The 14,759-nt window shown below is 36.2% G+C and overlaps 5 protein-coding genes across 5 annotated transcripts; 3 read left to right on the plus strand and 2 right to left on the minus strand.

Annotated features, from left to right (window-relative positions):
• Positions 1–141: 141 nt before the first annotated feature.
• T551_02322 (ion-transporting P-type ATPase SPF1) lies at positions 142–4,057 on the plus strand (the record flags this gene model as incomplete). Its single annotated transcript, XM_018374585.1, has 12 exons — positions 142–160; positions 303–409; positions 456–497; positions 591–959; positions 1,008–1,551; positions 1,595–1,850; positions 1,896–2,469; positions 2,511–2,631; positions 2,676–3,419; positions 3,526–3,672; positions 3,736–3,946; positions 3,976–4,057. 12 exons carry the CDS (start codon positions 142–144, stop codon positions 4,055–4,057), a joined length of 3,216 nt encoding a protein of 1,071 aa, XP_018229157.1.
• Positions 4,058–6,956: 2,899 nt separating this feature from the next.
• Positions 6,957–8,613, plus strand: T551_02323 (uncharacterized protein; the record flags this gene model as incomplete). Its single annotated transcript, XM_018374586.1, has 7 exons — positions 6,957–7,058; positions 7,111–7,159; positions 7,225–7,519; positions 7,594–7,846; positions 7,889–8,139; positions 8,184–8,300; positions 8,343–8,613. 7 exons carry the CDS (start codon positions 6,957–6,959, stop codon positions 8,611–8,613), a joined length of 1,338 nt encoding a protein of 445 aa, XP_018229158.1.
• A 517-nt stretch (positions 8,614–9,130) lies between these two features.
• T551_02324 (uncharacterized protein) lies at positions 9,131–10,158 on the minus strand (the record flags this gene model as incomplete). The annotated part of the gene is made up of 5 exons (XM_018374587.1): positions 9,131–9,392; positions 9,440–9,713; positions 9,762–9,825; positions 9,873–10,052; positions 10,099–10,158. 5 exons carry the CDS (start codon positions 10,156–10,158, stop codon positions 9,131–9,133), a joined length of 840 nt encoding a protein of 279 aa, XP_018229159.1.
• A 436-nt stretch (positions 10,159–10,594) lies between these two features.
• On the plus strand, positions 10,595–11,501 carry T551_02325 (18S rRNA pseudouridine methyltransferase; the record flags this gene model as incomplete). The annotated part of the gene is made up of 5 exons (XM_018374588.1): positions 10,595–10,817; positions 10,862–10,885; positions 10,930–11,184; positions 11,230–11,430; positions 11,479–11,501. The coding sequence occupies 5 exons, from the start codon at positions 10,595–10,597 to the stop codon at positions 11,499–11,501; spliced, it is 726 nt and encodes a 241-aa protein (XP_018229160.1).
• Positions 11,502–11,751: 250 nt separating this feature from the next.
• T551_02326 (uncharacterized protein) lies at positions 11,752–14,512 on the minus strand (the record flags this gene model as incomplete). Its single annotated transcript, XM_018374589.1, has 11 exons — positions 11,752–12,015; positions 12,059–12,105; positions 12,150–12,262; positions 12,310–12,623; positions 12,665–12,881; positions 12,921–12,984; positions 13,030–13,198; positions 13,239–13,499; positions 13,541–14,029; positions 14,076–14,134; positions 14,182–14,512. 11 exons carry the CDS (start codon positions 14,510–14,512, stop codon positions 11,752–11,754), a joined length of 2,328 nt encoding a protein of 775 aa, XP_018229161.1.
• Positions 14,513–14,759: the final 247 nt, after the last annotated feature.

Genomic DNA, 14,759 nt, shown 5'->3' on the forward strand with positions numbered 1-14,759 from the left:
ATTTTCGAAAAAAGACGAGAATTGATTGCTCAATAAACTGAATTTCTCACTAAGTTTATAAGAGGTTTAATAATGTTATTTTTTTCTGTTTTTTTTTTGAATATTTTGAATATTTTTTAGGTTTTTTATAAAAACAAATCAATGGAAGAATTCAAACTTAGTGAACAGTCCTTTAATTGAATCTTCGTCATTACATATATCTAAGGATGCACTGTTTCACTTGTATGTGTTTCCTTTTCTGTTTTTATATCCTATCTGGATATATCTTTATCGTTTTAAATATGATGAATATATTAAATCAGAGGAATGGACGTTTATTACTCTTGGAGCACTTTTTTCTATTCAAAGTCTTTTGTGGCTTAGCAAACATTGGAATGTTCGTGTAAAGACATTACTGACAACGAAATTTGTATAAACAATTAGAAAAATAAGTAGTATATAGCTAAAAAATCCAGTGTCGTGAGATCGAACGTGCACAATTAATTCGTGTTACTCCAGTATCAAATCAAGGATCTTCAGAAATATGTACATTGAATCGCAAAATAGCATGTTTCTTATTAAAATATACAATGTCTAATTCATACATTTAGTTTAATGATGATTTGCTTCCAGAAATATCATTTTTATTTCAAAAAAAGAAATTTGTATATTCATATGAAGAAAAAAAATTTCAAGAGCTTTCATTTAGGATTAATTCGAAACTTCTTATAAAAGATTTACAACATATGAAAGGATTGACATCAGATAAGTTAATTGAATACGCCAAACATCATTACGGATATAATCGATTTGATATTCCTATTCTTACATTTATTGATTTGTTTAAAGAGCATGCTGTCGCACCATTTTTTGTTTTTCAAGTTTTTTGTGTTGCACTTTGGTGTCTTGATGAATATTGGTATTATTCTTTGTTCACATTATTCATGTTGATATTATTTGAATCAACTGTAGTCTGGCAAGTATGATTATAATTTCTAATATAACCAAATGAATTCTTATATTTTCAGAGACAACGAACGCTTACTGAGTTTCGAACAATGTCTATTAAACCGTATCAGATTTATGTTTATCGAAAATTTCATTGGATACAAATCATGACAGATGAGCTATTGCCGGATGATATTGTATCTGTTTCTACTTCCGAAGAAGAGCACGATGTACCTTGTGATATGATTTTATTATCTGGTAGTTGCGTTGTGAATGAAGCAATGCTAAGTGGTGAATCTACACCTCTTTTAAAAGAGAATATTTCTCTTAGAGATCCTGAATCGGATTTTGATATTAATGATCTTGATAAAAATTCTTTATTGTTTGGGGGTACTAAAATTCTTCAAATATTGCCTTCAACAGATTCGACAATCCCCCTTGCTCCTAATAAAGGTGTATTAGCAATTGTGACAAAAACAGGTTTTGAAACCCAACAAGGTAACCTTGTGAGGACTATGATATATTCCACAGAAAGAATTAGTGCAAATAATCTTGAAAGTTTGTTTTTTATTTTATTTCTCCTTGTTTTCGCAATAGCAGCTAGTTATTATGTTTGGACGAAAGGTAAATCAAGCATTGAAATTATATAATTACTTAAATGGAAAAGGTGTTGAAAATAATAGAAATAGATACAAACTTCTTCTTGATTGTATTTTAATTATAACATCAGTTGTTCCTCCAGAACTTCCTATGGAACTTTCATTGGCTGTTAACTCTTCTCTTGCTACTTTATCCAAACTAGCCATTTTTTGTACTGAACCGTTTAGAATACCATTTGCAGGAAGAATTGACGTTTGTTGTTTTGATAAAACGGGCACGTTGACCGAGGATGATCTTATAGTAAAAGGAGTTGCAGGTCTTGGGTATATTTTATTTATAAGATTTAAAATGAATACTAAATATACAAGTGATAATTTAGAAGAACTTATCGATGTTAATTCAGTATCAAAAGAAACTATGTTAGTCCTTGGAACAGCACATTCTCTAATCAGACTCGAAGACGATAAGATTGCAGGCGATCCTATGGAGAAGGCAACATTAGATGCATTAAAATGGAAACTTGAAAAAAACAATATCATAAAGTCTCCTCATAAAAATTTTCAAGAAAATAAAATAGAAATTGTTCGAAGATTTCAATTTTCATTAGCCTTAAGGCGTCAATCGACTATAGTAACAATACTTGATCAAAAATGTAAAAGATTTTTTGTAGCAGTAAAAGGAGCACCAGAAGTACTTCAAGAAATATCAGTTGTTCCAGAAAATTATGAAAATGTTTATAAATATTTCACAAAAAATGGTAGTCGTGTTTTAGCTCTTGGTTATAAATTTCTTAAAGATCGAATGAGTATTTCTGAAATAAATTCTCTTTCAAGAAATGAAGTAGAAAGCGATTTAGTATTTGCCGGATTTCTTGTATTTGGCTGCTCTTTAAAGAAAGATGCTGCCAGTACAATTAAAATGTTAAACGAATCTTCTCACAGAGTAAGAATCGTCAATATAGGGAAAATATTAACAAATCTAAGGTGATTATGATTACCGGTGATAATCCGCTTACTGCATGTCATGTTGCTCGTGAAGTCTATATAATCGAAAGAGACGTTCTAGTGCTGGATACTCCTAGTGATATTTCTAATTATACTTCAGGTACTGGTATAAATATTACGATTTATGAATTCATATATTTATAGATCTTTGTTGGAAAAATATTGACGGGGATGCAATTATGCCGGTTAATATTAATGATCCTATTGATAAAACTTTATTTGAAAAATATGACATATGTGTTACTGGATGTGCTCTTTCGAAATACAGTGGTTCAGATCAAATAAATGACCTACTAAGACACACTTGGGTCTATGCAAGAGTCTCTCCTGCACAAAAGGTAAATACCTTGACTCTGGGAAACATTATAACTTTTCAGGAATACATCTTGACATCTTTAAAAGACGCTGGTTACATTACTCTTATGTGTGGCGACGGTACAAACGACGTTGGCGCCCTCAAACAGGCACATATTGGTGTTGCTCTTCTCAACGGGACTGAAGATACTCTAAAACGGATTGCTGAGCATACACGCAATCAGAAATTAAAAGAAATCTATGAAAAACAAGTCAGGATACTTGCTCGATTTAACAAACCACCTCCGCCTGTTCCTCTGCAGATTGCATACCTCTATCCCGAAGGCCCCTCCAACCCTCATCGTCAGGCTTCAATCCTTGCTCGCTCTAAGGAACTTAAGGGTTCTAAAGACTCTTCAGCTGACAATCTCTCGGTTTCACAAAATAACTCTATGAAGAAACATGAAAACCTCACAGAAACCCTCTTATCAACGCTTACTCATCTCGATGATGAGAATGAACCCCCTACTCTTAAACTCGGTGATGCTTCCTGTGCTGCACCTTTTACCTCAAAACTTTCTAATGTTGTGGCAAGTATGTTGTCTTTTCAGCTTTTCTCCACCCAACATTTGATAAATAACCTCTGTTAGTTGCCAATATCATCCGCCAGGGTCGCTGCACTCTTGTTGCCACCATCCAGATGTACAAAATCCTCGCACTCAACTGCCTCATCTCGGCTTACAGTCTTTCTGTCCTTTACCTCGATGGTATCAAGTTTGGAGATGGTCAGGTCACTTTGTCCGGTATGCTCATGTCTGCTTGCTTTTTATACATCTCCAAAGCCAAGGTATGCTCCTCACAATTCCTCTGTTCACTTGTATACATTCTCTATCATTCTTACACAAACTAGCCTGTTCACGAGCTTTCCAGAGAACGTCCACAGTCCAACATCTTCAATCTCTATATTGTCGGCTCCATTCTCGGCCAATTCTTTGTTCACGTTGTCGCCCTTGTCTTTATCAAGTATTATGTCGCTCTCTTCGAGTATCATACTGTTTTGACCGCTTCCTTTTTGCTGATGTTGGCGTCAGGCCTCCGTATGCCGTTAATCTCGAGTCTGAGTTTGTCCCGAGCCTTCTCAACAGTGCAGTTTATCTTCTCCAGTTCATGCAGCAGATCTCGACGTTTACCGTCAACTATCAGGGGCGGCCATTCAGACAATCTATCCGTGAAAACCGGCTCATGTATTACGGGCTGCTTGCTGTCGCAATGCTTGCGTTTAGCTGCTCAACCGAGTTTGTTCCTGAGATCAATGCACGGCTGCGTCTCGTCCCCTTTCAACCACGCTTTAAGGTGACTCTGACTGCACTCATGGTTGCCGACTATTTGCTGTGCCACCTTGTCGAGCGTCTTTTCAAACGCTGTTTCTTCAACAACCGCCCCAAGGACATTGCGTATACGTGCGGCCCCTCCCGACCGCCCAGCGCTCTGCAGCTGCACTCTGGCCCCCCCATAACTTGACACCTGCACCGTCTGTACCATCTGCACCATCTGCACCATTTGTACATTTTCACCGTCTATATATTCTATACATTTCCTATAACCTGTGCCTGTAGTCTGCATAATTCTTGTAACATGTACCCTGTGTATCCTCCGTATCCCCGTGTATCCTGTGCCCTTGTGCCTCTGCACCTGTATGTCTCTACAGCTGTACGCATATACAGCTGATGCGAATGCGAGCATGACGTTAAGCATAACGTGTGCAGCATCTACTGCACTCTACAGCACCATAGATAGCACATCATAGATAGCACATTACAGCGTCTGCCCTGCTTCTGCCCAGCTAAGCTGTTACTTGTATGCGCAGCATACACCGCCGCCACACTGCACCACACATGCACCCACATATACACCCCCACCGCTCTCACCCACAGCAGGCATGTAACCGTGCACAGCACTCTGCTTATACTATATGCGCGCTGTATGCATGCACTGTCGCTCGTCGCCACCGCCCTGCGCGTGCCCACGTAGACGCATACAGTCCGCATACAGCCCGTACCGCGCTTGCTACATGCATACACTGCGCATACAACACGCATACAACACGCATACAACACACATACACTTGCTCCTGCCGCGGCAAAAGGCGGGTCGCGGGCGCTCTCCCCTGCGCCGCCCACAGGCTTCCCCGTGCCCCGGTATCCCAAGCTGCGCAGTGTCCTGCTGGATGACGCTCCCCTTGGACGGTACTGCGCGCTGCGCGCCACGTGCCGCAGAGCCTTCGCTGGGCGCCACGCGGCGACTCAGGACTCGAACACGAAGCCTGCGGCGTGTGCGCCGCACGGGAGCGCCCGCTCCCCCACAGCCGCGACAGCGCACGCTGCGCCTCAAAAACACTTATAAGGCACTTGCCTGTCAGGCGGCCTCATGGACCAGGAAGACTTCCGGCGGCTGCTGGCGGCGCCGCACAGCGCACGCACAACGCCGCGTCCACCGCTGCTTGGGCCGCGGCGCGCCGCACGCAGCAACGGGGGCGCGCAGCGCACGAAGATGCACGCGCTCGAGGAGACCGTGCAGCGTCTGCGGGAGGCTGCGTGCCGCGGCGAGATTACGCAAGCAGAGTATGTCGCGCAGACGCAACGGCTTGGCGGGGACTTTGCGCACGCTGGGTTGGTGCGGGGCCTCGACCGGGTGCTGCTTGCACGCGTGCGGCAGGCGGCCGCAGACGCTGCAGAAGAGGAGGCGACCGAGGATCTCGATGAGATCTATGCGGGCGTCACCGCGAAGCAGCGCACAGCGCCTGTCGCGCACGCAGCGCGGTTCAGGCGGATCGGCGACGCGTGCCTGGCACAGGAGGAGTGCGCGCCCTCCACGAGCACTGGGGCAGCTGCGCGCGCTGCACACTCTGCGCGCGCAGCAGGCGTGGATGAGGATGCAGGCGACTCTATCTTTGGCGACGTAGGGGAGTACGACCTGCTTGGAAGCCTCACGCAGGAGGGGGAACAGGCAGCACAGCAGACGGAGCGAGGTGGCGGGTACTTTGGATCGGCCACACTCGAGGACGGAGAGGCATTCGGGCTTGTGGACGCAGGCTCGCTGACAAGAGAGGCAGTGCTGCGGGAGGACAGGCAGTTGGCGGCAGCACTGAGGAGGGCCGCGGCACTCGAGCAGGCAGAGCGCAGGGAGAACCCGGGAGAGAAGAGGGTCGATGCGGGGTTCGGGCTCCAGCTGGGGGAGGCATACGGGGACGTGGGCAGCGAAGAAAGCGAGGAGGAGCAGCCGGGGAGAGGCGCGGGGGGCGGCCGGCGGGCACGGAGACCGCGGCGGGAGAAGCGCGCCCGCTGAGGGAGGCGGCGCCAGCAGCACTGAGTCACAGCCGCAGTGCACAGTGTACGGTGTGCACAGTGTACAGTGTGTATAGCATGTATAGCATATATATATAGCATGTATAGCATATATATACAGCATATATAGTATGTATAATATATATAGCATATATAGTATGTATAGCATATATACTATGTACAGCATGTATAGTGTGTATAGTGTGTATAGCATATATAGTATGCATCATATGTATAGTATGTATAGTATGTACAGTGTAGTGTGTATGGGTATATGCGGTATGTACTATGCACGCTATGTACTTATGTACTATGTACGGTGCGTCGGTGTGTAGAGTGTGCCGCTATATGCAGCCGTATATGGGTCGTCTATGGCTACGGATATGGCTACGGAAGCTCAGAGTATCAGAGCACAACCCAGAGTGCTCCAGAGGAGCGTGCCGGCGCGGATCTGGGGCTCTAGGGCTCTGGGGAGAGGTGTAGGCAGGTGCAGGCAAGCGGGCGTTGGCAGCAAAGCAGCAGCAAAAAAGTCGCTCAGAGCGCCGCAGATTCTGCCATGGCAACGAAACCCTAGCCCTGAGAGACAGCCCTTGCCGCAGCCCTAGTCTATTTCTTTGTCGAGGCAGGGTGGAGCGTGCAGAAAAGACAGCGACGCAGGGGACGCGGATAGAGTGAATTGGGAGGGCTCGAGGCAAAGAACGCAGTGGGAATGCACTGAGAACAAGGCAGGAAGCATGCATCGTTTTTTCCCGGGACTTTGGGGCTAATTTGCGTGTTTTTAGAAAAGATGCTAGCAAATGGTAAAATGGCGTCTATGGGCGAGCCGGGTGCGGCCAATTTGCCAGCAGAGGACTCGAATGCGTTTGATGTGCATCAGGAGGTGTATATGGTTGTTTTCACCGCGTTTTCCCGGGTGTTTAGAGCCTAATTGGGGGATACAGGCAAACACGGCATCATCAGGGAACCATATCATAAAACGGAAGCTGACAGGTGCGTCAGGGCAGGAGAATGGATGAAAAAGCGGTCAGATGAATAGGCTAATGGGTTTTGCTTAGGATACGTTGGATTTGCAAATCTCCCGAATCAATGTTACCGGAAATCGATCAAAAAAGGGTTTATTTTCAATATCATGGTGGTTGGGGAATCGGGTCTTGGGAAGTCGACGCTGATTAATACTCTGTTTAATTGCACGCTGTGCCCGCCGAAGAATGTCAAGTCGCTGACGAAGGACCCGGAAAAAACTATTGAAATCAAGAGTTTGACGTCAGAAATCGAAGAGAACGGAGTAAAGCTGAAGCTTACGGTGGTTGATACTCCAGGGTTTGGAGACTTTGTAAACAACGACGACAGGTACGTGGAAAGACCGGGAGACCGGGAAAAGAATCTACCGGGGGGAATTATGTTGGAAACTTATATTGTGATAGTTGGCAACCCATCTTAGAAAATATCGAGAAGCGTTTTGATGCATATCTTGAAGCAGAAAATAGAGTTAGCAGAGCAAATATAGTGGATAATCGTATACATGCTTGTATATTTTTTATCGATCCAACAGGTCATTCTCTCAAGCCCTTAGAAATCGAGTTTATGAAACGCCTTCATTTGCGGGTCAATCTTATCCCCGTGATTGCTAAAAGTGATACTTTGACAGAGCAAGAAGTTTTACTTTTTAAGAAGCGAGTAAGAAATTGGATATTTTTATAACTTTATTCAAGGGAATAGATATTAGACGACATTGCTTATCATGAAATTAATATTTTCAAGCCGCCAATCTATGAGTATGATGACGAGGAGACTATGAATGAAAACAATGAAATTATTTCAAAAATACCGTTCGCTGTTGTAGGAAGTAATTATGAAGTAACAACAGCTTCAGGTCATACAGCAAGAGGCAGGAAATATCCTTGGGGGGTGATTGAAGTTGAGAATGAAAGTCACTCCGACTTTATGAAACTGCGTCAAATGCTTATTCGGTAATTCGGTCCTTTAATTAACCCTTTCCTTAATACTTGGTTAGGTCGCATATGGAGGATTTAAAAGAACACACAAATAATGTTTTATACGAGAACTATAGAACTGACAAATTAATACAAATGGGAATTACACAAGATTCTAGTGTATTTAAGGAAGTAAAGTATGTTTTCAATTACCGTTCAACGATTACTTATTTTTGTAGCCCTGCTATTAAACAGGAAGAGGAAAGACAGCTTCATGAAGCTAAATTGTTAAAAATGGAAGCAGAAATGAAACTCGTTTTTCAACAAAAAGTTCAAGAAAAAGAAAATAAATTGAAGCAATCAGAGGAAGAATTATATGCTCGACACAGAGAAATGCGTGATACTTTACAACAACAGCGCGCAGAACTCGAAGAAAAAAAGTCCCGTCTAGAATCTGGGCGTTATGTTGAAGAAAAGGCAAGAAGAAAGGGCTTTAGTTTAGGAAGATAGATAGGATAAATAACATAGTAGAAACATATATTTCAGACACCTGTACTGAACCCTTTTCTTTTATAGTTCTTGTGAAAAATGTTTTTAAAGCAATTTAAATATATCATATTATAGTTTTATGGTACTCTTAATTTGGAATAAAAGTTCTATGATCTTGGTTATTGTTTCAAAAATATATGAATAGAATGATTGTTTTGGTTTTAAAAAATAGTTTTATACTCTCACAATAATACTCAAATTTAATACTTATAAATACAATTCATTATTAATATTTATGGTTTTATAAATGGATCAGATGTGAAAAATGTATAACTAATTGAATTCAGAAAAAATGACACTTTTTTAAACCGATTCACATTTAATTTATTAAATTTTCAATATAGTTATTTTAATAAATAAATATTGGAAAATATTTCTTATTACTAATGAAATAACTTATTGCACCATTTAAGATAACGTAAACAATATTTTGTGATTCTAATATTGTTTAAAGGATGCCAGTTTGCAAAAACATGGTTTATTGTTGTTTATTAAAAGCTTCTTTGCCGTTGAATACTTGAGATGAATTATTTATAATAGGTTTTGCAGCATAATCTCTGAGCAGCCGTTTTACAGTCATCCATATACTACGTACTGATGCAGGGACCCGGCTGTCTGCTATTAGATGATCAATATGGATAGTGATATACAAAAATGTTTGTCTAGTATATGTTGATGTAAAATAACGATAACGTATAAAAAAAGCATAAAACATAAGAATAGTAAATGAATTTTGAAACCTTTATTTTTGAGTAAACTGAGATTTATAGACACTTTTAATACTTACGCAAATGCCCCAATTAAGACACGTGTTCCTATCAATATGACTTCCACCTTAGATACAAGTTTCATAGCTGATTCATAATAAATTTTAACAAGATGCTGAATATGTCTACAGACTGAAGCTTCTAGAGATTTTTCATCGGATTTAAGTGCATTGGGATTTAAAGTAGGTAATATATTCGAACGAAAATAAGTAAGAAAGTGAAAAAGTGAAAAAATCGTATATGGAATCAAACTGACTGCAATCGGCCTTGATACAAACCACATTATCGCAAGAACTTTAAACATTAGTAAAAAGCCTTTAATAGTATAGAATTGAGATATACAAAGATATTGAACATTTTCATCCATCCATATACGCATCAAAATACTAAAATCTATTTTTCCCTGCTAATTATTCTCTCAGAATCATTAATATTATAAAGTATTTGCCATACACTAGATATTCTTGCATATGTTTTATAAACCACAATACCATAAGTCAAAATAGCACCCATAAAAGCTGTACGATAACAAAAAAGATGATGAACTGATGAAAAAGTGATATAAGAAAGAAGATAACGAATAGAAAATAATAAAAGAACTGTATGACCAATAAACCATACGAATTGCGGATGCTTATAAAGTTAAAAATGACAATTGATTGATTTTTCCAAATTATACCTTAACTAAAAATTGAATACGATGAGACAAAGAATGTTGAGTATAATTTTGAGATGACATAATCAAAAATTAAATAGAAAAAAGTTATTATTCTAAAAAAGTTATTAGAAATCATAAAATTATAAGTTTTTTTTGAAAAACCTGAATATTTAAAGTTTGATTTTTTTTAAATGAATATTTCGATGTCACTTTTTAAAAAAAAATATTAAAAATCTATATTTCAAAATAAAATTTATATCTTTTTGTTTTACGCAGTATATATCACATCAGTATTTCTAGAAGTATGGTTTTTTTTTTTTTGCTTTTTTTTTCAAGAATTTTAAACATAAAATAGAATATTAAATGAAAAAGTAACAAAATTTCCTCTTGAAAAGATTTTTGAGGCTTTTTTGAGTATTTTTACATATCTACAGTCACGCATTATTTTTATTTTTAATAAAGTTTTTTTTTTTGTTAAAAAATTGTTTAAAAAGCACTTATTTATTGTTACTGTCAAATGATACAAAAACATGAATCAACACATTGGAAAATAACGCCAGATCTTGTTCCTATTCAGAATAAACCTGCATTATTAGGAGATCAAAAACGCCTTATTATTGTTTTGGAAAAGGCTTGTTTAGAAATATATAAAGTTGGAACATCTAAAGAAGGAAAATATCAATTATTAAATTGTGATGATCATCAAGGGATTTTAAAGAAGATGAAGAGGGATATTTCTGGTAAATTTATTTATTTATATATTTTTCAAATTAATTTTTAAAAGAAGCAAGACCAGATATTTGTCATCGTATTCCAATTATAATGAAACGTACTAAGATTAACTTGACTTAGAATGTCTTTTAACCCTTCTTGACTCGCCTTTAAATAAAGCTGGTCTTCTTCAGGTTTATATTCATACAGCTAAAAATGTTTTAATTGAAGTAAATCCAAAACTTCGGATTCCTCGAACTTTCAAGAGATTTTCAGGGTTGATTGTACAACTTTTACATAAACTTAGCATAAGGAGTGTAGATGGAGGTGAAAAGTTGTTAAAAGTAATTAGGAATCCTATTACTGATCATTTGCCACCGAATTGTAAAAAAATAAGTTAGTTTAAATAATATCTTTATATTATTTATTGAAAGATGGCAGCACTTTCTTACGATGCACCGATTGTTCAAATATCTGAGTATCTTGAAGCTCTTGATCCTAATCAACCATTATGTATTGTTATTGGAGCAATGGCTCATGGAGAAGATAATTTCGCCGATAGTTGGATAGATGAAAAAATATCTATTAGTAATTATTTATTAAGTGCAAATACAACAACAAGTAGAATTCTGCATTCATGTGGTAAATGGTAATCCGTGTATATTTTTTATTTTAATATTTTTTTATTAGAAAATTTATGGGGAATTAATTAGTTTAAAATGTTTAATTTTATAAATTTTAATAAAAAAGATAATACAATGAAATACCTTATAATTTTAGTTTTGTAAGCATTTTAATCATAAACAATAATATTTTAGGATAAATGAAATTTAACAACTTTTAAATATGAACCAAATCAATATTTTATAATATTTTAATAATCTTAAATAAATCATGTTGTAGGATTACTATTTATGCTTTGAAGTCCTACTAAATAATCATAATATTCAAACTTTGTAATTCTTATTGAGTAATAATTTCTTGTATCCATAAGTTATTTTTAATATCGGACATATATTTTTCTTGTATATTTCTAAAAATATTTAGCATTTCTAAACTACTCATATCAGATTCATTAATCTTTTCTTTCCATTCGTTCATTATTTGTGATAATATATTGGCACCATTTTTAATATCTTCCATAGTATATTTTTCAACACATGTTGACATAGAATTTTCTAGCTCACTTGCTTTACGTTTTGCTAATTTCACTACGCTTTCTGGAAACTTTAAAAAGGTCAGTATATATTGTAATTTCAAATTAATATACATTAATCATTTCTGCTACATGAATCCCAAAACTTTGGTCACATATACCTATAATTAGAATTAAAATTGTTCCCTTAAATCATATTATATACCAGGTTTTACTTTATACATAAGGACAATATCTTTGTTTTTATCATTATCTTGAATATGAACAACCACATTTAAATTTTTTACAGTTGTGTATACTTTTGATAACGCTGTTAGTCTAAAATATTATTAAAAAAATTATATACTACAAAAGAATTTATATACTCATGAAAATGTGTAGCAAATAGAGAAAATGCATTAATTTTGCTAATTAAATACTCTGATATTGCCCATGCTAACCCAAATCCATCTGCAGTACTAGTTCCTCTTCCTAATTCATCAATTATAATTAAAGAATTAGATGACGCTGTCTCAAGTATAGTTGCTGTTTCAAGCATTTCTGCCATAAATGTAGAAATTCCTTTAAGTTGAGTATCATTAGCACCAACTCTTGCAAGAATACAATCAAATATAGAAATTTCTGCTTTTTCACAAGGAACAAAACATCCTATTTGAGCCATTAAAACAATTATACCAATCTTTATATATTAATCAATAGATATTAACATGTTCATGTTACCTGGCGAATATATGTTGACTTTCCACCCATGTTAGGTCCTGTAATAATAAGAAATTCAGAAACTCCACGCTCAAGATAAACATCGTTTGAAATAAAAGTTATATCAGTTTGAATTTCGAGACAAGGATGTCGTGACTCTTTAAGAATAATTTTACTATCTTTACTTATAATTGGACGAACGTAAGGTAAAACTGATGAGCTCGATAAATCCGAAAAACTAAAAAAATGAGTTTTATTTATATTTTTTAAAAATTACCTTATTATTACATCAAGATGCCCAATAACCATGCCTAATTCCTCCATTATTGGGCAAAATGATGCTAAAATAACCATTGATTTAAATCGAAAGTAATAAATCAGTATACCTGCAATTTCAACAACTTCTTTCGCAAGTTCTGTTTGTTGATGTTTATATTGAGCTAAAACATCGTTATATTCTTTACTATATTGACGCATCATTAAGGTTGTAAAATATACACCAGATTTCAAAGTTGACAATTCTATATAATTTTTATCTCTAATGCTATATGCATGCTAATTTCATAAGATTTTTTTTAAAATAGTTAATATTTACACTTCTAGTAAGCCTAAGGCACCAACCATGTATTTCGCTTTGCTCCAGTTTAAGTTTTTTCATTGTGTCTTGCTGCAATTCTTCGCCAACACGGAGATGTTCTTGATAAATTTTGTCTTTTAATTCATTTAATTCATTTAAAAGACGAGTAAGAGACTCATCAAATTCTGACTTAATAATCCATTCGTGATTGCTCATAGCTTCAAAATCAATTGTAGTCTCAATTAGTTTTATATATTTTTTAAGATTTCCATTAAATTCCTAATATACTAAATAAACATAAATATTTAAAAATAAAAAACCTTTAATTTCGATAAATATAATTCTTGAATTAAGACCGAATAATTATGGTCATTAACTCCTTCCAATGCATTTATTAAATCTGGGATCTTAATTATCATTTGATAAACTCTAACTACTTCTTCTAAAGTTGCCTTTTTTTTTTGAAATTTTCTATTTAATTTATAAACATCAGGAAAACTTTTTAAAAACTCTTGAACAGACTGTAAAGCATGCAAATTCTTAGAAAATGCTTCCACTAATAATTGTCTTTTATTAATTTCAATTAGATCCATCAAAGGCTGTTTTATCCATTGAGACAATAACCTGCTTCCAATAGCAGTTTTACATCTATTAAGAAGCCCAAAAAGAGACATACTTTTATTTGATTCAAAAGTAGGGTCGGGAAATAATGATAATGCTTTAAGAGCAGGAATATCTAGTTTCATATACTGAGATAAATTATATTTATAAAGTTGAAGCTTTTCAGAATCCGTTAAATTATTCGTATACTAATTGTAATCAATATATGAATAAAATATCTGTAATAAGAAATACTAATAAATATTTTATTAATGCAGCTATTGAACTTTTGGCAATTTTGCTTTCAATATGTGCTGTTAAAATTAATAAAAATTTTAATAATGTATAATTGTCAGCCTACACAATAATTTTAAACTTTCTTCATTAAAAAAACATGGAAAATCATAATTTAAATTATCTATTTTGAAATCTTGTTCAGAAATTTCTGTAACTATCATACCAGCATTTTCTGAAACTGTCTTGACTTTTGACAACTCCAGATTTTTATTTTCTTCATTTAATGGTATAATAACTTCTTTCGTATTCAACTGAACCAAAAGAAATTCAAAATTATTGTATAACTCGTTGTCTATAAATTCTGTTACGCCTAGTTTTTTTGTTAAACCATCCAAAAACGCAATACCAACAAAATGTTGGTTTTCTTTGACTGAAACATTCACTGAAAGAAACATAGCATATATTGTAGCCTTGTATTTATCTTATATATGATTTGCCTAGTAAATATACGAATTCTTCAGCGCTGTTTGAATCCCCACAATTCCGTCCAAATACTTAAGAAAAAAAAGCTGATAGAAAACAGTATTCTTAATAAAAAAACGCGTCTTTTACTGAACCTTTTTGCTCAATTTTTTTTAAAGAGTAGTAAAATACAAATAGATCACGTATTGAAGTTACAAAAATACGTTTACTCTGTAAATT

The sequence above is a fragment of the Pneumocystis jirovecii genome (genome assembly GCF_001477535.1).
Source record: "Pneumocystis jirovecii RU7 chromosome Unknown supercont1.10, whole genome shotgun sequence".
Classification (NCBI taxonomy): Eukaryota; Fungi; Ascomycota; class Pneumocystomycetes; order Pneumocystales; family Pneumocystaceae; genus Pneumocystis; species Pneumocystis jirovecii.